Source organism: Somniosus microcephalus, chromosome 4 (assembly GCF_052327205.1).
Source record: "Somniosus microcephalus isolate GS21.2 chromosome 4, FLI_Smic_1.0, whole genome shotgun sequence".
Lineage (NCBI taxonomy): Eukaryota > Metazoa > Chordata > Chondrichthyes > Squaliformes > Somniosidae > Somniosus > Somniosus microcephalus.
In genome coordinates, this window is record NC_140990.1 from 90,320,875 (window position 1) to 90,342,140 (window position 21,266).

At 52.8% G+C, this 21,266-nt stretch overlaps 2 protein-coding genes across 2 annotated transcripts in view; one reads left to right on the forward strand and one right to left on the reverse strand.

The window, feature by feature from the left end:
- Positions 1-21,266, reverse strand: part of LOC147119501 (ubiquitin carboxyl-terminal hydrolase CYLD-like) — a 388,802-nt gene that overhangs the window by 260,426 nt on the left and 107,110 nt on the right. The gene's annotated exons all lie outside the window — the stretch shown is intronic.
- LOC147119503 (uncharacterized) lies at positions 9,099-18,155 on the forward strand. Its single transcript, XM_085985069.1, has 2 exons — positions 9,099-9,405; positions 16,778-18,155. Exons 1-2 carry the CDS (start codon positions 9,374-9,376, stop codon positions 17,982-17,984), a joined length of 1,239 nt encoding a protein of 412 aa, XP_085841195.1. The 5' UTR covers positions 9,099-9,373; the 3' UTR covers positions 17,985-18,155.

Genomic DNA, 21,266 nt, shown 5'->3' on the forward strand with positions numbered 1-21,266 from the left:
CTCTCTCTCTCTCTCTGTGTGGCCTGGTCTCTCTCTCTCTCTGGCCTGGTCTCTCTTTCTCTCTGTAGCCTGGTCTCTCTCTATCTCTCTCTCGCTCTGTGGCCTGGTCTCTCTCTCTCTCTCTCGCTCTGTGGCCTGGTCTCTCTCTCTCTCTCTCGCTCTGTGGCCTGGTCTCTCTCTCTCTCTCTCTCTCTCTGTGGCCTGGTCTCTCTCTCTCTCTGGCCTGGTCTCTCTTTCTCTCTGTAGCCTGGTCTCTCTCTATCTCTCTCTCTCTCTCTCGCTCTGTGGCCTGGTCTCTCTCTCTCTCTCTCGCTCTGTGGCCTGGTCTCTCTCTCTCTCTCTGGCCTGGTCTCTCTCTCTCTCTCTCTCTCTCTCGCTCTGTGGCCTGTTCTCTCTCCCTCTCTCTCTCTGTGGCCTGGTCTCTCTCTCTCTCTCTGTGGCCTGGTCTCTCTCTCTCTCTCTCGCTCTGTGGCCTCGTCTCTCTCTCTCTCTGGCCTGGTCTCTCTCTCTCTCTCTCTCTCTCTGTAGCCTGGTCTCTCTCTATCTCTCTCTGTGACCTGGTCTCTCTCTCTCTGTGGCCTGGTCTCTCTCTCTCTCTCTGTGGCCTGGTCTCTCTCTCTCGCTCTGTGGCCTGGTCTCTCTCTCTCTGGCCTGGTCTCTCTCTCTCTCTCTGTAGCCTGGTCTCTCTCTATCTCTCTCTCTCTCTCGCTCTGTGGCCTGGTCTCTCTCTCTCTCTCTCTCTCTCTCTCTGTGTGGCCTGGTCTCTCTCTCTCTCTGGCCTGGTCTCTCTTTCTCTCTGTAGCCTGGTCTCTCTCTATCTCTCTCTCTCTCTCGCTCTGTGGCCTGGTCTCTCTCTCTCTCTCTCGCTCTGTGGCCTGGTCTCTCTCTCTCTCTCTGTGTGGCCTGGTCTCTCTCTCTCTCTGGCCTGGTCTCTCTTTCTCTCTGTAGCCTGGTCTCTCTCTATCTCTCTCTCTCTCTCTCGCTCTGTGGCCTGGTCTCTCTCTCTCTCTCTCGCTCTGTGGCCTGGTCTCTCTCTCTCTCTCTCGCTCTGTGGCCTGGTCTCTCTCTCTCTCTCTCGCTCTGTGGCCTGGTCTCTCTCTCTCTCTCTCTCTCTCTGTGTGGCCTGGTCTCTCTCTCTCTCTGGCCTGGTCTCTCTTTCTCTCTGTAGCCTGGTCTCTCTCTATCTCTCTCTCTCTCTCTCGCTCTGTGGCCTGGTCTCTCTCTCTCTCTCTCGCTCTGTGGCCTGGTCTCTCTCTCTCTCTCTCTCGCTCTGTGGCCTGGTCTCTCTCTCTCAGTTCAGTTCAGTTCAAATGCTTTATTGGCATGAAAGTTTACAGAGAACCATATTGCCAAAGCTTACATAGCAAAAAGGTACAGTTTTCCAACATTCTGTAGGTGTCAATCGATTTGACATTTGTTGGGTATATACAATATTACTTTTAAACAATATTAATTTTAAACAGTCTTTCTACTTCATTTGGTACGTTCAATATTAATTTTAAACAGTCTTACTTTTAAACAGTCCTCAGGTTGTGACATGTCTCTCTCTCTCTCTCTGTGTGGCCTGGTCTCTCTCTCTCTCTGGCCTGGTCTCTCTTTCTCTCTGTAGCCTGGTCTCTCTCTATCTCTCGCTCTCTCTCTCGCTCTGTGGCCTGGTCTCTCTCTCTCGCTCTGTGGCCTGGTCTCTCTCTCTCTCTCTCTCTCTGTGTGTGGCCTGGTCTCTCTCTCTCTCTCTGGCCTGGTCTCTCTCTCTCTCTGTAGCCTGGTCTCTCTCTATCTCTCTCTCGCTCTGTGGCCTGGTCTCTCTCTCTCTCTCTCTCGCTCTGTGGCCTGGTCTCTCTCTCTCTCTCTCTGTGTGGCCTGGTCTCTCTCTCTCTCTGGCCTGGTCTCTCTTTCTCTCTCTCTCTCTGTGGCTTGGTCTGGCTCGCTCCGGCTTGCTAATCTCAGGCTCCGCGTCTTGTCAGCGGCACAAAAGGGGGCACAGGACAATCTGTGGAGGCTGCTTCTTTCTGCTGGTGAAGTTGTTAGTCCCTGTGACTGGGAGGAAGGGATCGCCACGGCCCCTCCTCCCTCTCCCCCTTCCCCCTCCCCCCTCAGGTACCCAGTGCTGCCGGATCACAGCCTCTTCCAGATGGCTGGCTCCTGATTCCGTGTTCAGGGGAAGGCTGGAGCAGGGCGAAGGACAGCACTTCTTAAAAGGGGGGGGCGCAGGGTCCGAGGCCGAGTGAGGTTGGAAGGCAGGTTTATATCTACAAGTCTCACGGTGCTTTAGATCAGGAGTGTTTTTAATGGAACCCGGCACTAGAATCATAGAAAGTTACAGCACGGAAGGAGGCCATTTCGGCCCTTCGTGTCCGCGCCGGCCAACAAAGAGCTATCCGGCCTAATCCCACTTCCCAGCTCTTGGTCCGTAGCCCTATAGGTTACGGCACTTCAAGTGCATATCCAAGCACTTTTTAAATGTGGTGAGAGTTTCTGCCTCGACCACCCTTTGAGGCAGTGAGTTCCAGACCCCCACCACCCTCTGGGTGAAAAACCTTCCCCTCAAATCCCATCTAAACCTGTGACCAATGACTTAAAATCTATGTCCCCTGGTTGTTGACCCCTCTGCTAAGGGAAATAGGTCCTTTCTATCCACTTTATCTAGGCCCCTCATAATTTTATACACCTCAATAAGGTCTCCCCTCAGCCTCCTCTGTTCCAAGGAAAACAGACCCAGCCTCTCCAGTCTTTCCTCAGAGCGAAGATTCTCTACTCCCGGCAACATCCTTGTAAATCTCCTCTGTACCCTCTCTAGTGCAATCACATCTTTCCTGTAATGTGACCAGAACTGCACGCAGTACTCTAGCTGAGGCCTAACTAGTGTTGTATACAGTTGAAGCATAACCTCCCTGCTCTTGTATTCTATGCCACAGCTAATAAAGGCAAGCATTCCGTAAGCCTTCTTAACCCCTTTATCTACCTGGCCTGCTACCTTCAGGGATCTGTGAACATGCACTCCAAGGTTCCTTTGTTCCTCTACACTACTCAGTGTCCTACCATTTATTGTGTATTCCCTTTCCTTGTTAACCCTCCCCAAATGCACTACCTCACACTAATATTGTTTTATTTCAAAATATTCCGAGGGGCAGATATGAGTTTCCTGAAACGGTCTTAACTCGGAGCGACCAGCAGCAGGGACCCTGGCTGATCCATGTCCCCTGCCCCCAGTCGTCATAACCCCCCAACCGTAGCCCCGTCTGGGCCCTGGGAACTCAGCGGAGACTCGGCAAGGGCATGCCTCCTACCCTGTCCTTCCCACCCACCACCCCGGTCTGTTTTTAAAGGGGTGGGGGAGAGTGGGGCCAGCATATTTGAAAAACCAATGTCACTGCACCTTTAAACGCAGCCTCTGCCACTCTCTGCAAGAATTCTGAGATGGTTAGAAATGAAACGAGGATCTTCCACAGACTGGAGATTGTTCTAGAAATGTTGCTGCTCCCAAACTAGACACGTTTACGGCCATCTCATTAGGTATAGAGTGGGGGGAACCATTGTAAACAAGAAGGCTGTTAGTTATCCATCCGCTGCACTTTAACCGCAAACCTGTAGAAGGGCACTGTTCCTTTAAATACCCTGCCAACCACAGGTAACGAGAGACGCTGTCCCTTTAAATATCTGTCACCCACAGGCGAGGAGGGACACTGTCCCTTTAACTTTGTCACCCACAGGTAATGAGAGGCACTGTCCCTTTAAGCATCTGTCGCACACAGGCGAGGAGGGACACTGTCTCTTTAACAATCTGTCACCCACAGTAACAAGAGACAGCAAGGCGGTACACTGTCCTTTTAAATATCTGTAGCTATTTAAAGGTACGATGCCCTTCCTTATCCTTCCTCAACTGTGATTGACGGATATTTAAAGGGACAGTGTATCTCGTTACCTATAGGTGACAGATATTTAAAGTGCCGTGTCCCTCTTTGCCTGTTGGTGACAGATTCCTAGGGACAGTGTCTCTCGTTACTCTGGGTTACAGATAGTTTTAAAGGGACGGTGCCCTTCCTTATCTGTGGGTTGACATATATTTAAAGGGACAGTGCCCCTCATTACTTGAGGGTGACAGATATTTAAATGTATGGGAATGCAAGTTGTGAGGAGGATGCAAGGAGGCTTCAAGGGGATATAGACAGGCTAATTGAGTGGATAAGAACATGGCAAATGGAATATAATGTGGAGAAATGTGAAGTTATCCACTTTGATAGGAAACATAGAAAAGCAGAGTATTTTTTAAATGGTGAGAGATTGGGAAATGTTGGTGTTCAGAGGGACCTGGGTGTCCTTGTACACAAATCACTGAAAGTTAACATGCAGGTACAGCACGCAATTAGGAAAGCAAATGGTATGTTGGCCTTTATTACAAGAGGATTTGAGTATAAGAGTAAAGACGTCTTACTCCAATTATATAGGGCCCTGGTGAGACCACACCTGGAGTACTGTGTACAATTTTGGTCTCCTTACCTAAGGAAGGATATACTTGCCATAGAGGGAGTGCAACGAAGGTTCACCAGACTGGTTCCTGGGATGGGGGGATTGTCCTATGAGGAGAGATTGAATAGACTAGGCCTATAGCACGATTTCAAAATTCTCATCCTTGTTTTCAAATCCCTCCATGGCCTCGGCTCTTCCTATCTCTGTAATCTCCTTCAGCCCCTCAGCCCCCCCCCCCACCCCCGAGATATCTGCGCTCCTCTAATTCTGCCCTCTTGAGGATCCATGATTATAATCGCTCAACCTTTGGTGGCCGTGCCTTCTGTTGCCTAGGCCCTAAGCTCTGGAATTCCCTGCCTAAACCTCTCCGCCTCACTACCTCTCTTTCCTCCTTTTAAGATGTTCCTTAAAACCTACCTCTTTGACCAAGCTTTTGGTCACCTGCCCTAATTTATCCTTATGTGGATCAGTGTCAAATTTTTTTGTCTTAAAATACTCCTGTGCAGCGCCTTGGGACATTTTACTACGTTAAAGGCGCTATATAAATACAAATGTAAGAAGTCACACAACACCAGGTTATAGTCCAACAGCTTTATTTGAAATCACAAGCTTTCGGAGCACTGCTCCTTCGTCAGGTGAAGTGAAGAAATGCATATAGGCACAGCTTATATAGTCAGAGAATACTGCCAGATGATTACAGGTAATCTTTCTAACTGCCCTTTATCACACCTCGGCAGAGAGATAATCACAGCAATCAAAGGTGTGAATGGTGTCCAAACAGGTCAGTCAGGAAAACATTACATCAAAGAACAATGAGGTGGGGTCACAGGGGGTCAAATGTTTCAGATGCTGGGGTCTGTATGAAAAACAACAAGAAACTATTTTTTTGCTGGAAATCACAGCAGGTCCGGCCGCATCTGTGTAGAGAGAACAAGCCAACGACGACTCGAGTCTGGATGACTCTACGTCAGGTGGGGTTACATGTAGCGTGACATGAACCCAATATCCTGGTTGAGGCTGTCCTCATGAGTGCGGAACTTGGCTATCAGTTTCTACTTGATGATTTTGCGTTGTCGTGTGTCTCGAAGGCCGCCTTGGAGAATGCTTACCCGAAGATCGGAGGCTGAATGTCCTTGACTGCTGAAGTGTTCCCCGACTGGGAGGGAACACTCCTGCCTGGCGATTGTTGCGCGGTGTCCGTTCATCCGTTGTCGGAGTGTCTGCATGGTCTCGCCGATGTACCATGCTCCGGGGCACCCTTTCCTGCAACGTATGAGGTAGACAACGTTGGCCGAGTCACATGTACCTGGTGGGTGGTGTCCTCACGTGTGATGATGGTATCTGTGTTGATGATCTGGCATGTCTTGCAGAGGTTGCCGTGGCAGGGTTGTGTGGTGTCGTGGTCGCTGTTCTCCTGAAAGCTGGGTAATTTGCTGCGAACGATGGTCTGTTTGAGGTTAGGTGGCTGTTTGAAGGCGAGTAGTGGAGGTGTGGGGATGGCCTTAGCGAGGTGTTCGTCGTCATCGATGACATGTTGAAGGCTGCGAAGAACATGGCGTAGTTTCTCCGCTCCGGGGAAGTACTGGACGACGAAGGGTACTCTGTTGGTTGTGTCCCGTGTTTGTCTTCTGAGGAGGTCTATGCGATTTTTTGCTGTGGCCCGTCGGAACTGTCGATCGACGAGTCGAGCGTCATATCCCGTTCTTACGAGGGCGTCTTTCAGCGTCTGTAGGTGTCCATCGCGTTCCTCCTCGTCTGAGCAGATCCTGTGTATTCGCAGGGCTTGTCCATAGGGGATGGCTTCTTTAACGTGGTTAGGGTGGAAGCTGGAGAAGTGGAGCATCGTGAGGTTGTCCGTGGGCTTGCGGTAGAGTGAAGTGCTGAGGTGTCCGTCTTTGATGGAGATTCGTGTGTCCAAGAATGAAACCGATTCTGAGGAGTAGTCCATGGTGAGTTTGATGGTGGGATGGAACTTGTTGATGTTATCGTGTAGTCTTTTCAGTGATTCTTCGCCGTGGGTCCATAGGAAGAAAATGTCGTCGATGTATCTGGTGTATAGCGTTGGTTGGAGGTCCTGTGCAGCGAAGAAGTCTTGCTCGAACTTGTGCATGAAGATGTTGGCGTATTGGGGTGCGAATTTGGTCCCATTTGACACCATTCACACCTTTGATTGCTGTGATTATCTCTCTGCCGAGGTGTGATAAAGGGCAGTTAGAAAGATTACCTGTAATCATCTGGCAGTATTCTCTGACTATATATGCTGTGCCTATATGCATTTCTTCACTTCACCTGACGAAGGAGCAGCGCTCCGAAAGCTTGTGATTTCAAATAAAGCTGTTGGACTATAACCTGGTGTTGTGTGACTTCTTACATCTGTCCACCCCAGTCCAACACCGGCATCGCCACATCATATAAATACAAGTTGTTGCTGTTATATTCTCGAGAGTTTAGAAGAATGAGAGGTGATCTCATTGAACATACAAAATTGTTACAATGCCAAATGGCCTACTCCTGTTCCTATTTCTTATGTTCTAAAGGGACAGTGTCCCCCCTTGCCTATGGGTGACAGAAAGTTAAAGGGACAATGCCTCTCGTTACCTGTTGTTGAAAGGGTAGTTAAAGGGACAATGCCTCTCGTTACCTGTTGTTGAAAGGGTAGTTAAAGGGACAATGCCCCTCGTTACCTGTTGTTTAAAGGGTAGTTAAAGGGACGGTGCCCTTCTGTAGGTTAAACATAGAAACATAGAAGATAGGAGCAGGAGTAGGCCATTCGGCCCCTCGAGCCTGCTCCGCCATTTAATGAGATCATGGCTGATCATCCAATTTCAGTACCCTGTCCCTGCCTTCTCCCCATATCCCTTGATTCCTTTAGCCTTAAGAAATATATCCAACTCCTTCTTGAATATATTTAATGAATTGGCCTCCACTGCCTTCTGTGGTAGAGAATTCCACAGGTTCACCACTCTCTGGGTAAAGAAATTCCTCCTCATTTCTGTCCTAAATGGCTTACTCCTTATCCTTAAGACTGTGACCCCTGGTTCTGGAATCCCCGCCATCGGGAACATCCTTCCTGCATCGTCTGTCCAGTCCTGTTAGAATTTTATAAGTTTCAATGAGATCCCCTCTCATTCTTCTAAATTCCAGCGAGTATAAGCCCAATCGACCCAATCTCTCCTCATACGTCATTCCTGCCATCCCAGGTATCAGTCTGGTGAATCTTCGCTGCACTCCCTCCATGGCAAGAACATCCTTCCTCAGATAAGGCGACCAAAACTGCACACAATACTCAAGGTGTGGTCTCACCAAGGCCCTGTACAACTGCAGCAAGACATCCTTGTTCTTATACTCGAACCCTCTCGCTATGAAGGCCAACATACCATTTGTCTTCTTAACCGCCTGCTGCACCTGCATGCTTACCTTCAGCGACTGGTGCACAATGACACCCAGGTCTCGTTGCACTTCCCCTTCTCCCAATCTATTGCCGTTCAGATAATAATCTGCCTTCCTGTTTTTGCCACCAAAGTGGATAACCTCACATTTATCCACATTATACTGCATCTGCCACGCTTCTGCCCAATCACCCAACCTGTCCAAATCATACTGGAGTTTCTCGGCATCCTCCTCACAGCATACACGCCCACCCAGCTTTGTGTCATCTGCAAATTTGGAGATATTACATCTAGTTCCCTCGTCTAGATCATTTATATTGTGAATAGCTGGGGTCCAAGGACCGATCCCTGCGGTACCCCACTCGTCACTGCCTGCCACTCGGAAAAAGACCCGTTTATTCCAACTCTTTGCTTCCTGTCTGCCAACCAGTTCTCTATCCAAGTCAGTACCTTGCCCCCAATCCCATGTGCCTTAACTTTACACGCTAATCTCTTATGCGGGACCTTAGAGGTTAAAAGGCAACGGATGGCTCTCTCATTTGGCTGCAGTCTGGAGCGAACAGCCTTCCTGTTTACAGTGGTTTCGCCCCCCTGTACCCAGCGAGATGGTCGTAATCCCATCTAGTTTGGAAACGGGGGCGGGGGGGAGCGCAGCAGCAGCGTTTCTAGAACAATCTCCAGTCTGTTGAAGATCCTCGCCTCATTTCTTAACAACTCAGAATTTTTGCAGAGAGTGGCGGAGGCTGTGTTTAAAGAGGCAGTGAGGTTTGCTTTTAAAATATGCCGGCCCAACTCTTCCCCACTCCTTTAAAAACAGACCGGGGAGGGAGAGGGGGTTGGAGGGACAGGGTAGGAGGCAAACCTCACCCGCCCCCGCACTGAGTTCCCTGAGTCCATCCGGGGGTGGGTGGGGGGCGGGGGACGTGGATCAGCCAGGGTCCCTGCTCCTAGTCGCTCCGAGTGAGACCATCCCAGGAAACTCAAATCTGTCCCTTGGAATATTTTGAAATAAAACAATGTTTGTGCCCAGCACCATTAAAAGCACTCCTGCTCCAAAGCTCTGTGGGACTTGTAGATATAAACCTGCCCTCCACCCACCCCCCCTCCGTCCGTCCGTCCGTCCCCCCTTTAAGATGAAGTCCTTCGCCCTCCTCCAGCCTTCTCCTGAACACGGAATCAGGAGCCAGCCATCTGGAAGAGGCTGTGATCCGGCAGCACTGGGTACCTGAGGGGGGAGGGGGAGGGGGGAGAGGGAGGAGGGGCCGTGGCGATCCCTTCCTCCCGGTCACAGGGACTAACACTTCACCAGCAGAAAAAAGCAGCCGCCACAGATTGTCCCCTGCCCCCTTTTGTGCCGCTGACAAGACGCGGAGCCTGAGATAAGCAAGCCGGAGCGAGCCAGACCAAGCCACAGAGAGAGAAAGAGACCAGGCTAGAGAGAGAGAGACCAGGCCACAGAGAGAAACAGAGAGAGAGAGGGACCAGGCTACACAGAGAGAGAGAGAGAGACCAGCCCCATGGAACACAAAGGAGAAGCATCACAACTTGGGTAAGGAGCTCACCGTCCATCTGAATCTCTTTCTCCATCAGTCTGTCTCCCGATCTGTCCATCTATTTCTCTATCTCTGTCTCCGCCTCTGTCTTTATCTCTGTCTCTTTCCCTCAATTCCGTCACTCTATGTTTTTTACTCTCCCTCTATCACTCTCTCTGTCTGTGTATCGCTGTCTTTTTCTCTCTCAATTCCTCTCTGTCTCTCCCCCTCTCTATCTCCTTCTCTGACTCGCCATCACTCTCCCTTTCGCTCTCTCCGTCTCCGTCTCTCCTCTCAGTCTCTCGCTGCCTCTATCACTCTCTCTGCCTCTTTTTGTCTCTCTCCGTCTCCCTCTGTCTCACTCTCCGTCTCTCACTCTCCGTCCGTCCCTCACTCTCTCTCCGTCTCTCACTCTCCGTCTCCCTCTGTCTCTCTCTCCGTCTCTCACTCTCCGTCCGTCCCTCACTCTCTCTCCGTCTCTCACTCTCCGTCTCTCACTCTCCGTCCGTCCCTCACTCTCCGTCTCTCACTCTCCGTCCGTCTCTCACTCTCCGTCTCTCACTCTCCGTCCGTCTCTCACTCTCTGTCCGTCTCTCACTCTCCGTCCGTCTCTCACTCTCCGTCCGTCCCTCACTCTCTGTCCGTCCCTCACTCTCCGTCCCTCACTCTCCGTCCGTCTCTCACTCTCCGTCCGTCTCTCACTCTCCGTCCGTCCCTCACTCTCTGTCCGTCCCTCACTCTCCATCCGTCTCTCACTCTCCCTCCGTCTCTCACTCTTCCCTCCGTCTCTCACTCTGTCCGTCTCTCGCTCTCCGTCCGTCTCTCGCTCTCCGTCCGTCCCTCGCTCTCCGTCCGTCCCTCGCTCTCCGTCCGTCCCTCGCTCTCCGTCTCTCGCTCTCCGTCCGTCTCTCGCTCTCCGTCCGTCTCTCGCTCTCCGTCCGTCTCTCGCTCTCCGTCCGTCTCTCGCTCTCCGTCCGTCTCTCGCTCTCCGTCCGTCTCTCACTCTCCGTCCGTCCCTCGCTCTCCGTCTCTCGCTCTCCGTCCGTCTCTCGCTCTCCGTCCGTCTCTCGCTCTCCGTCCGTCTCTCGCTCTCCGTCCGTCCCTCGCTCTCCGTCCGTCTCTCGCTCTCCGTCCGTCCCTCGCTCTCCGTCCGTCTCTCGCTCTCTGTCCGTCTCTCGCTCTCTGTCCGTCTCTCGCTCTCCGTCCATCTCTCACTCTCCGTCTCTCACTCTCCGTCCGTCTCTCACTCTCCGTCTCTCACTCTCCGTCTCTCACTCTCCGTCCGTCTCTCACTCTCCGTCCGTCTCTCACTCTCCGTCCGTCTCTCACTCTCCGTCTCTCACTCTCCGTCCGTCTCTCACTCTCCGTCCGTCTCTCACTCTCCGTCCGTCTCTCACTCTCTGTCCGTCCCTCACTCTCCGTCTCTCACTCTCCATCCGTCTCTCACTCTCCGTCCGTCTCTCACTCTCCGTCTCTCACTCTCCGTCCGTCCCTCACTCTCCGTCTCTCAATCTCCATCCGTCTCTCACTCTCCGTCCGTCCCTCACTCTCCGTCTCTCACTCTCTGTCCGTCCCTCACTCTCCGTCCGTCCCTCACTCTCCGTCCCTCACTCTCTGTCCGTCCCTCACTCTCCGTCCGTCCCTCACTCTCCGTCCGTCCCTCACTCTCCGTCCGTCCCTCACTCTCCGTCCGTCTCTCACTCTCCGTCCGTCTCTCACTCTCTGTCCGTCCCTCACTCTCTGTCCGTCTCTCACTCTCCGTCCGTCTCTCACTCTCTGTCTCTCACTCTCCGTCCCTCACTCTCCGTCCGTCTCTCACTCTCCGTCCGTCTCTCACTCTCTGTCTCTCACTCTCCGTCCGTCTCTCACTCTCCGTCTCTCACTCTCCGTCCCTCACTCTCTGTCCGTCTCTCACTCTCCGTCCGTCTCTCACTCTCCGTCTCTCACTCTCCGTCCCTCACTCTCCGTCCGTCTCTCACTCTCCGTCCGTCTCTCACTCTCTGTCCGTCTCTCACTCTCCGTCCGTCTCTCACTCTCCGTCCGTCTCTCACTCCCTGTCCGTCTCTCACTCTCCGTCCGTCTCTCACTCTCCGTCTCTCACTCTCCGTCCCTCACTCTCCGTCCGTCTCTCACTCTCCGTCCGTCTCTCACTCTCCGTCCGTCTCTCACTCTCCGTCCGTCTCTCACTCTCCCTCCGTCTCTCACTCTCCCTCCGTCTCTCACTCTCCGTCCGTCTCTCACTCTCTGTCCGTCTCTCACTCTCCGTCTATCACTCTCCGTCCGTCTCTCGCTCTCCGTCCGTCTCTCTCTCTATCCGTCTCTCACTCTCCGTCCGTCTCTCACTCTCCGTCCGTCTCTCACTCTCTGTCCGTCTCTCACTCTCCCTCCGTCTCTCACTCTCCCTCCGTCTCTCACTCTTCCCTCCGTCTCTCACTCTCTGTCCATCTCTCACTCTCCGTCCGTCCCTCGCTCTCCGTCCGTCCCTCTCTGTCCATCCCTCGCTCTCCGTCCGTCTCTCGCTCTCCGTCCGTCCCTCGCTCTCCGTCCCTCGCTCTCCGTCCATCCCTCGCTCTCCATCTCTCACTCTCCGTCCCTCTCTCTGTCCGTCTCCCACTCTCCGTCCCTCACTCTCCATCCGTCTCACTCTTCCCTCCGCCTCTCACTCTTCCCTCCGTCTCTCACTCTCCGTCCGTCCCTCACTCTCCATCCGTCTCTCACTCTCCGTCCCTTACTCACCGTCCGACCCTCACTCCCCGTCTGTCCCTCTCTCTCCATCCCTCACTCTCCTTGAATGTGTCTATGTTTCTCTCTCTCGCACTGTATCTTTCTCTCTCTCTCTTCCCCATCTCTCTCTCTCTAGTTGACATAGGCAGAGTTGGGAGTGGAAGGACTGAATGTTTGGATGGTCACAGGTGGGGAACAGTCGATGGGGTCAGGAGAAGGATCCTGTCCCTCTGTTTGCTTTCACTGGCGGTCTGACCCCTGCCCTCTGACTTGTCCCCATTCAAACTGCGGTAATGGGTTCGTTAACGGACAGTGACGGGGATCGAGGGCCTTTCACAGCTCACTCTCCTGGTCTTCCGCAACTTAAATCCCCACCCCCCTCGTCCTCCATACTAACCCAGTCTAACTCCGACCCTAACCCCAAACCTAACCTTAGCATTAACCCTAATCCTAATCATCAATTTAAATGTAACCCTATCCTTGATCCTAATCCCAACTGTAACCTTAACCCTAACCCCTAAAGAAAGAAAAGACAGACTTGCATTTATATAGCACCTTTCACGACCACCGGACGTCCCAAAGCGCTTTACAGCCAATGAAGTAATTTTGAAGTGTAGTCACTGTTGTAATGTGGGAAACGCGGCAGCCAATTTGCGCACAGCAAGGTCCCACAAACAGCAATGTGATAATGACCAGATAATCCGTTTTTGTTTTGTTGATTGAGGGATAAATATTGGCCAGGACACCGGGGATAACTCCCCTGCTCGTCTTCGAAATAGTGTCATGGGATCTTTTACATCCACCCGAGGGGAGACAGGGCCTCGGTTTAACGTCTCATCCGAAAGACGGCACCTCTGACAGTGCAGCACTCTAACCTCCAACCCTAACCTAATTCTAATCCCAACTGTAACCCTAACCCCTAACCCCTGACCCCTAACCTCTGAACCTAACCCTCTAAACCCTAACCCTGAACCCTAACCACAACATCTCCCACCCCAACCCTAATCCTAACTCGCCAAAGCTTCTTCGGCAGCACCTCCCAAACCCACAATCTCCACCACCTAGAAGGACAAGGGCAGCAGGCGCATGGGAACACCACCACCTCCAAGTCACACACCATCCTGACTTGGAAGTATATTGGCCGTTCCTTCATCGTCGCTGGATCAAAATCCTGGAACTCCCTCCCTAACGGCATTGTGGGAGTACCTTCACCACACGGACTGCAGCAGTTCAAGAAGGCGGCTCACCACCACCTTCTCAAGGGCAACTAGGGATGGGCAATAAATGCTGGCCTTGCCAGCGACGCCCACATCCCATGAACGAATCAAAAAAAGACTACCCGGGACCCTGGCCTGTACCTTAACCCAAACCCTTAACCCTAAAGTACCCCCAAATCAAAACCCACCTCCCACCCCACAACTCTGCCCCACAAGCCAAATCCTAACTACACTGGAGCCTGACCTGTACCCAGGCTCTAACCCTAAGATGAAGCGTAAAATAGCCCTCAACCCAAAGGAAAACCCCAACAGCTAATCCTAATTCTGACCCGAACCACCCCGAACTCAGACCCTGAATAAGATTTACCCTCGTTCCCTGACCCATGGCTCCAACCCCAAATGCTAATACCAACTCGCAAGATCCTGACCCAAACCCTAACCCTGAAATACACCCGTCCCAACCATCATCCTTATCCTGGGCCTCTGAACCAGTTAATAGAATCATCAAATGACACCGCACAGAAGGAGGCCATTCGGCCCATCCTGCCTGTGCCGGCTCTTTGAAAGAGCAATCCAATTAATCTCACTCCCCTGCTCTTTTCCCTTGGCCTGTAATTTTTTTTCCCCTTCAAGTATTTATCCAAATCTCTTTTGAATGCTGTTATTGAATCTGCTTCCACCGCCCTTTCAGGCAGTGCATTCCAGATCATAACTCGCTGTGTAAAATATTTTTCCTCATGTCGCCTCTGGTCTTTTGCCGATTATCTTAAACCTGTATCCTCTGCTTACCGACCCTTCTGCCACTGGAAACAGTTTCTCCTCATTTACTCTATCAAAACCATTTATGATCTTGAACACCGCTATCAAATCTTCTCTTAACCTTCTCTGCTCTAAGGAGAACAGCCCCAGAGTCTCCAGTCAATTCAATTCAATTCAAGTCGCTTTATTGGCATGATAAGGTACATCTTATGTTGCCAAAGCATCAAAATACATTTATGGTTGAACACATAAACGCAGATCTATCCATACAGTGTATAAACAGATATATCCCTGAGTGTATAAATATACATTCGTATAATTTGTATATACTCTTTTCTTAGGTTTACTGGTTGTCCCGCTGTTTATGGCAAGCTGTAACATAGTTTGCCGCTAACGTTACACAGTTTCTCTGTTCCCCTAGTAGGTATGGGAGTTTTTGGTCGTCATTCAAATTTCTGAATTCAGGGCATATTTGTGAGAATTTTTGGTAGAAATTCTCCCTGATGCCCTGATATTTTCCACAAGCTGTGAGGAAGTGCATCTCTGTCTCCAGCACTCCCTGACTGCAGTGAGAGCATATCCTGTCCTCTCTTGGCAGCCAGGTCTGTCTGTGTCTGCCCTTTTCGATCGCCAGGCTATGTTCACTAAGTCTGTACCTTGTCAAGGTCCTCATCCCTGGTACCATTCCAGTAAATGTCTTCTGCACCCTCTCCAAGGCCTTAACATCCTTCCTAAAGCCCGACCTTAATCCTAAACCCAACTCCAACCTTAATCCTAATCCCAACCCCAACCTTACTCCTAATCCCAACCCCAACCTTACTCCTAATCCCAACCCCAACCTTAATCCTAATCCCAACCCCAACCTTACTCCTAATCCCAACCCCAACCTTACTCCTAATCCCAACCCCAACCTTAATCCTAATCCCAACCCCAACCTTAATCCTAATCCCAACCCCAACCTTACTCCTAATCCCAACCCCAACCTTACTCCTAATCCCAACCCAACCTTACTCCTAATCCCAACCCCAACCTTACTCCTAATCCCAACCCCAACCTTAATCCTAATCCCAACCCCAACCTTAATCCTAATCCCAACCCCAACCTTAATCCTAATCCCAACCTTAATCCTAATCCCAACCCCAACCTTAATTCTAATCCCAACCCCAACCTTACTCCTAATCCCAACCCCAACCTTAATCCTAATCCCAACCCCAACCTTAATCCTAATCCCAACCTTACTCCTAATCCCAACCCCAACCTTAATCCTAATCCCAACCCCAACCTTAATCCTAATCCCAACCCCAACCTTAATTCTAATCCCAACCCCAACCTTAATCCTAATCCCAACCCCAACCTTAATCCTAATCCCAACCTTACTCCTAATCCCAACCCCAACCTTAATCCTAATCCCAACCCCAACCTTAATCCTAATCCCAACCCCAACCTTAAACCTAATCCCAACCCCAACCTTACTCCTAATCCCAACCCCAACCTTAATCCTAATCCCAACCCCAACCTTAAACCTAATCCCAACCCCAACCTTAATCCTAATCCCAACCCCACTCCTAATCCCAACCCCAACCTTAATCCTAATCCCAACCCCCTTACTCCTAATCCCAACCCCAACCTTAATCCTAATCCCAACCCCAACCTTAATCCTAATCCCAACCCCACTCCTAATCCCAACCCCAACCTTAATCCTAATCCCAACCCCAACCTTAATCCTAATCCCAACCCCAACCTTACTCCTAATCCCAACCCCAACCTTAATCCTAATCCCAACCCCAACCTTAATCCTAATCCCAACCCCAACCTTACTCCTAATCCCAACCTTAATCCTAAACCCAACCTTAATCCTAATCCCAACCCCAACCTTAATCATAAACCCAACTCCAACCTTAATCCTAATCCCAACCCCAACCTTAATCCTAATCCCAACCCCAACCTTAATCCCAACCCCAACCTTAATCCTAATCCCAACCTTAATCATAAACCCAACTCCAACCTTAATCCTAATCCCAACCCCAACCTTAATCCCAACCCCAACCTCAATCCTAATCCCAACCTTAATCATAAACCCAACTCCAACCTTAATCCTAATCCCAACCCCAACCTTAATCCCAACCCCAACCTCAATCCTAATCCCAACCTTAATCCTAATCCCAACCCCAACCTTAATCCTAATCCCAACCCCAACCTTAATCCCAACCCCAACCTCAATCCTAATCCCAACCTTAATCTTAATCCCAACACCAACCTTAATGGTGACCCCATCTGTAATTTTAGTCCTAATCCTAATCCTAACCATCAATTTAAATTTAACCCCAACCCTAACCTTAACATTAAGGAGTCAGCCGTGGCTCAGTGGGCAGCACTCTCGCCTCTGAGTCAGAGGGTTGCCGGTTCAAGTCCCACTCCAGATGTTTGAGTGCAAGATCTAGAGTGACACACCTGGTGCCAATACAGAGCTGCCGCGTTTCCTACATTACACTTCAAAAAAGAACTACGTTGGCTGTAAAGGGCTTTGGGACATCCTGAGGTGGTGAGAGGCGCTGTATAAATCCAGGTTCTTTCTTTACCCGGCACTTAGGCCCCCGCCTCACCGCGCGGACTTTTGGCCCCTTGTCTGTTCTGAATTCCTGTGGTTACAGCAATGATTTTTTTTTTAATTGTCAACTCCTTTTCACAGGGTGCTGGAAGTGGAGACGGAAAGCCTCCCGGACGAGTCATCACCTCGAGAGCCGCCGGACTCGCCAGGGGCCGAATATCAGGCGCAAAGGGAGGAGGTGTCCAGAGCCGAACATGGGGCGCGAGGGAAGGCAGCCACAGCCGAATATGGGGTGCGAGGGAAGGCGGCCGGAGCCAAATATCGGGCGCGAGGAGGAGGGGGGCGGACGCTCGATTGCCCAGTCTGCGGGAGGACCTTCAAGTCATGGCTGTGGCTGGAGAAGCACCGGGCGGCCCACGCCAGGGTCTTCCAGTGCGGTGACTGTGGCAAGCGCTTCGGCCAGCCCCACGGGCTGAAGGCCCACCGCCTAGTCCATAGCGGCGAGCGGCCGCACGCCTGCCCGGTCTGCGGCCTGGCCTTCAGCCGCCCGTCCAACCTGGCCCGCCACCGCTGCAGCAGCCACAGCCGGGCCGGCCTGCCGTACAAGTGCGGCGACTGCGGCCGGGGCTTCATCTACCCGTCCGAGCTGGAGATCCACCGGCGGGTGCACTCGGGCGAGCGGCCCTTCATCTGCGGCGAGTGCGGCAAGTCCTTCGCCAGCTCCTCCCACCTGCTGACCCACCGCCGGGTCCACACCGAGGAGCGGGCCTTCGGCTGCGCCGAGTGCGGCAAGCGCTTCAAGAGCTCGGGCGAGCTGAAGGTGCACGGCCGCACCCACACGGGCGAGCGGCCCTTCGAGTGCGGCCGCTGCGGCAAGGCCTTCGGCCAGTCCTCCAAGCTGCTGCGGCACCAGCGGGTGCACACGGGCGAGCGACCCTACGTCTGCGGGGCCTGCGGCAAGGGCTTCGGCGAGTCGGCCCACCTGCTGGCCCACCGACTGCTCCACACCGGCGAGCGGCCCTTCGTCTGCCCGCTCTGCGGCAAGGGCTTCACCGTCTCCTCCAGCCTGCTGACCCACCAGCGGGTGCACAGCGGCGAGCGGCCCTACGCCTGCGGCGACTGTGGCAAGGCCTTCAGCGGGGCCGACTGCCTGCTGACCCACCGGCGGGTCCACACCGGCGAGCGGCCCTTCGCCTGCGCCCTGTGCGGCAAGCGCTTCACCGTCTCCTCCAACCTGCGGCGGCACCAGCGGGTCCACACTGGCGAGCGGCCCTTCACCTGCCCTGTCTGCGGCAAGGCCTTCAGCCAGTCCTCCCACCTGCTCAAGCACCAGCGGGTGCACGCGTAAGCCTTCGCGGCGGTTAGGTTCCGGGCCAGCCGGCCGAGGCCCAAACCTGACCCCTTTCTCTCTTTCCCCCCACCACCCCAAACGCCCCTTCACGGTCAATATCCTGGTGAGAGAGGGGAATGCATGGCATTGGAGGGGAGGGGATGGCGATGGAGGGGAGGGGATGGCAATGGAGGGGAGTGGAGGGCAATGGAGGGGAGGGGGTGGCATTGGAGGGGAATGCATGGCATTGGAGGGGAGGGGAGGGGATGGCGATGGAGGGGAGGGGAGGGCAATGGAGGGGAGGGGAGGGCAATGGATGGGAGAGGATGGCATTGGAGGGGAAGGGATGTCATTGGAGGGGAGAGGATGGCAATGGAGGGGAAGGGATGTCAATGGAGGGGAGAGGATGGCAATGGAGGGGAAGGGATGTCAATGGAGGGGAGAGGATGGCAATGGAGAGGAAGGGATGTCATTGGAGGGGAGAGGATGGCAATGGAGGGGAGAGGGATGTCAATGGAGGGGAGTGGATGGCAATGGAGGGGAAGGGATGTCAATGGAGGGGAAGGGATGTCAATGGAGGGGAGTGGAGGGCAATGGAGGGGAGTGGATGGCAATGGAGGGGAAGGGATGTCAATGGAGGGGAGTGGAGGGGAAGGGATGTCAATGGAGGGGAGTGGATGGCAATGGAGGGGAAGGGATGTCAATGGAGGGGTGTGGATGGCAATGGGGGAAGGGATGGCAATGGGGGGAAGGGATGGCAATGGGGGGGAAGAGATGGCAATGGGGGGAAGGGATGGCAATGGGGGGAAGAGATGGCAATGGGGGGAAGGGATGGCAATGGAGGGGAGTGGGTGGCAATGGTGGGTAATGTATGGCAAAGGAGGGGCATGAATGGCGACGGAGGGGAGATGGACAGCAGGGGAGGGGAATGAATGGGGACTGAGGGGAGAGAGTCAGCGATAACGGACAGTGAGTGGGAGAGGAGAGAATTGGCATTAACTAGGGGGAGGGGTGAGAGTTAGCATTGACTAGGGGGAGAGGAAGGGTGAGAGCTAGCATTAACTAGGAGTGTAGGAGGAGGGAGAGTTAACATTAACTGGGGTAGCGGGAGGGGATGGGCGAGAGTCATCAGTTACTAGGGGGATGTGGGAGGGGAGTGAGTTAGCATTAACTGGGGGGGGTGTGGGAGGGGATGGGCGAGAGTCAGCACTTACTAGGGGGATGTGGGAGGGCAGTGAGTTAGCATTAACTGGGGGGGAGAGTGGGAGGGGATGGGCGAGAGTCAGCACTTACTAGGGGGATGTGGGAGGGGAGTGAGTTAGCATTAACTGGGGGGGGGGTGTGGGAGGGGATGGGCGAGAGTCAGCGCTTACTAGGGGGATGTGGGAGGGGAGTGAGTTAGCATTAACTGGGGGGGGTGTGGGAGGGGATGGGCGAGAGTCAGCGCTTACTAGGGGGATGTGGGAGGGGAGTGAGTTAGCATTAACTGAGGGGAGTGGGAGGAATGACTGCCTTGAATGGTGAGAAATGGGGGAAGAGAATGTCTCGGTGAAAGGGTGGAGATTGGGTGGGGTTGGCTCAGCCTGCTGATTCCAGAAGCGGGGGGGGGGGGGGGGCAGAGTGCCTATGTTAACAGGGGTTGGCGGAGCGGAGTGGGGGCTGAATATGGGAGAGTGACTGCCGAGGTGAAGTGCTGGCCCTGGTTTTACCTGTTGAAAATCCAGGTCACTTTAATTTCTTTTATCATTAAGATTAAACAAATCTATTTATCCTTAAGCGTACCAGTGCTTAAAATTAACCAGAATGCATCTACTTTAGCACTTAAATAAAATCATAAATGCCCATGGGGAACTTGGGCCCCTCCCGGCCCCTCAAGACCACCACTTCCACTTCGAAACATCCCGCCAGTAGCTTGCTGTCTACCTTTGGGTATCTTTCCCTTTTGCCCTTCACCTCGGAATTGGCCTCAGAAAGCAAGTGACAGCGGAATCATAGAATGATACAGCGCAGGAGGCCATTCAGCCCATCGTGCCTGTGTCGGCTCCTTGAAAGAGCTGTTTAATTAGTCCCACTCCCCTGCTCTTTCCCCATAGCCCTGCAAATTTTTCCTTTTGAAGTATGTATCCTATTCCCTACTGAAAAGTCACTATTGAATCTGCTTCCACCGCCCTTTTCAGGCAGTGCATTCCAGATCGCAACAACTCGCTGTGTTAAAAAATAAATGTCTCCTCATACACTCCCCCCCCCCCCACCCCCGCCAACACTTCACGTCCGCCCCGCCCCTCGGTTCTTTTGCACTCCGTCCGATTTTCCCTCTCATTGACATCACTGGACCAGGAAAATCGGGCGGAGTGTGGAGACGGGCTGCCTCAATACCCACTACCGCGCGAGACAAATTTACCCTCCACAACCCCAGTGCGTCTATCCCTACCGTTTGCGTTAGGCCTGTCCTGTTGGTCCAACGCTCGCATGACGACTGGCTTTCGCGCGGCAGGAGATGTCAGCCTTCTTTCGAAGATGTTGACTGGCTTTTCTCCACCACCCCCACTCCCGCCATTCTCCCCGGTTGGCTTGTAAGGGGTTCTACCATCACCGTGGCTGTTTCATGTCACCCGGGAGCGGGGTCCGTCGGTTGTTCCGGTTGGTGGGGTTTGTTTATGTCGCCGATCAGCACCCCTTTGAACTGGGCCCAATTTTAATATTCTGTACATATGTCAAATAAAGCACCTGTGTTTTAAAACAAAGTGTGTCGAAGCCCTTTATGTCAGCTAATCATAGGAGCAGGAGGAGGCCATTCAGCCCCTCGGGTCTGTTACATAAAAACAGGAGGAGCCCATTCAGCCCCTCAAGTCTGTTACATAGGAACAGGAGGAGGCCATTCAGCCCCTCGAGCCTGTTACATAGGAACAGGAGGCCATTCAGCCCCTCAAGTCTGTTACATAGGAACAGGAGGCCATTCAGCCCCTCGAGTCTATTACATAGGAACAGGAGGAGGCCATTCAGCCCCTCAAGCCTGTTACCATAGAAACAGGAGGAAGCCATTCAGCCCCTCGAGCCTGTTGCATAGGAACTGGAAAAGGACATTAAGCCCCTCGAGCCTGTTACCATCGGAACAGGAGGAGGCCATTCAGCCCCTCGGGCCTGCTACATAGGAACAGGAGGAGGCCATTCAGCACCTCAGGCCTGCTACATAGGAACAGGAGAAAGCCATTCAGTCCCTCAGGCCTGTTACATAGGCTCAGGAGGAGGCCATTCAGTCCCTCAGGCCTGTTACATAGGCTCAGGTGGAGGCCATTCAGT

Coding starts and splice junctions, on each gene's coding strand:
- LOC147119503 (XM_085985069.1), top strand. CDS start 9,374: ATGGAACACAAAGGAGAAGCATCACAACTTGG. Junction 9,406..16,777: donor GGAGAAGCATCACAACTTGG/GTAAGGAGCTCA, acceptor TCCTTTTCACAG/GGTGCTGGAAGTGGAGACGG.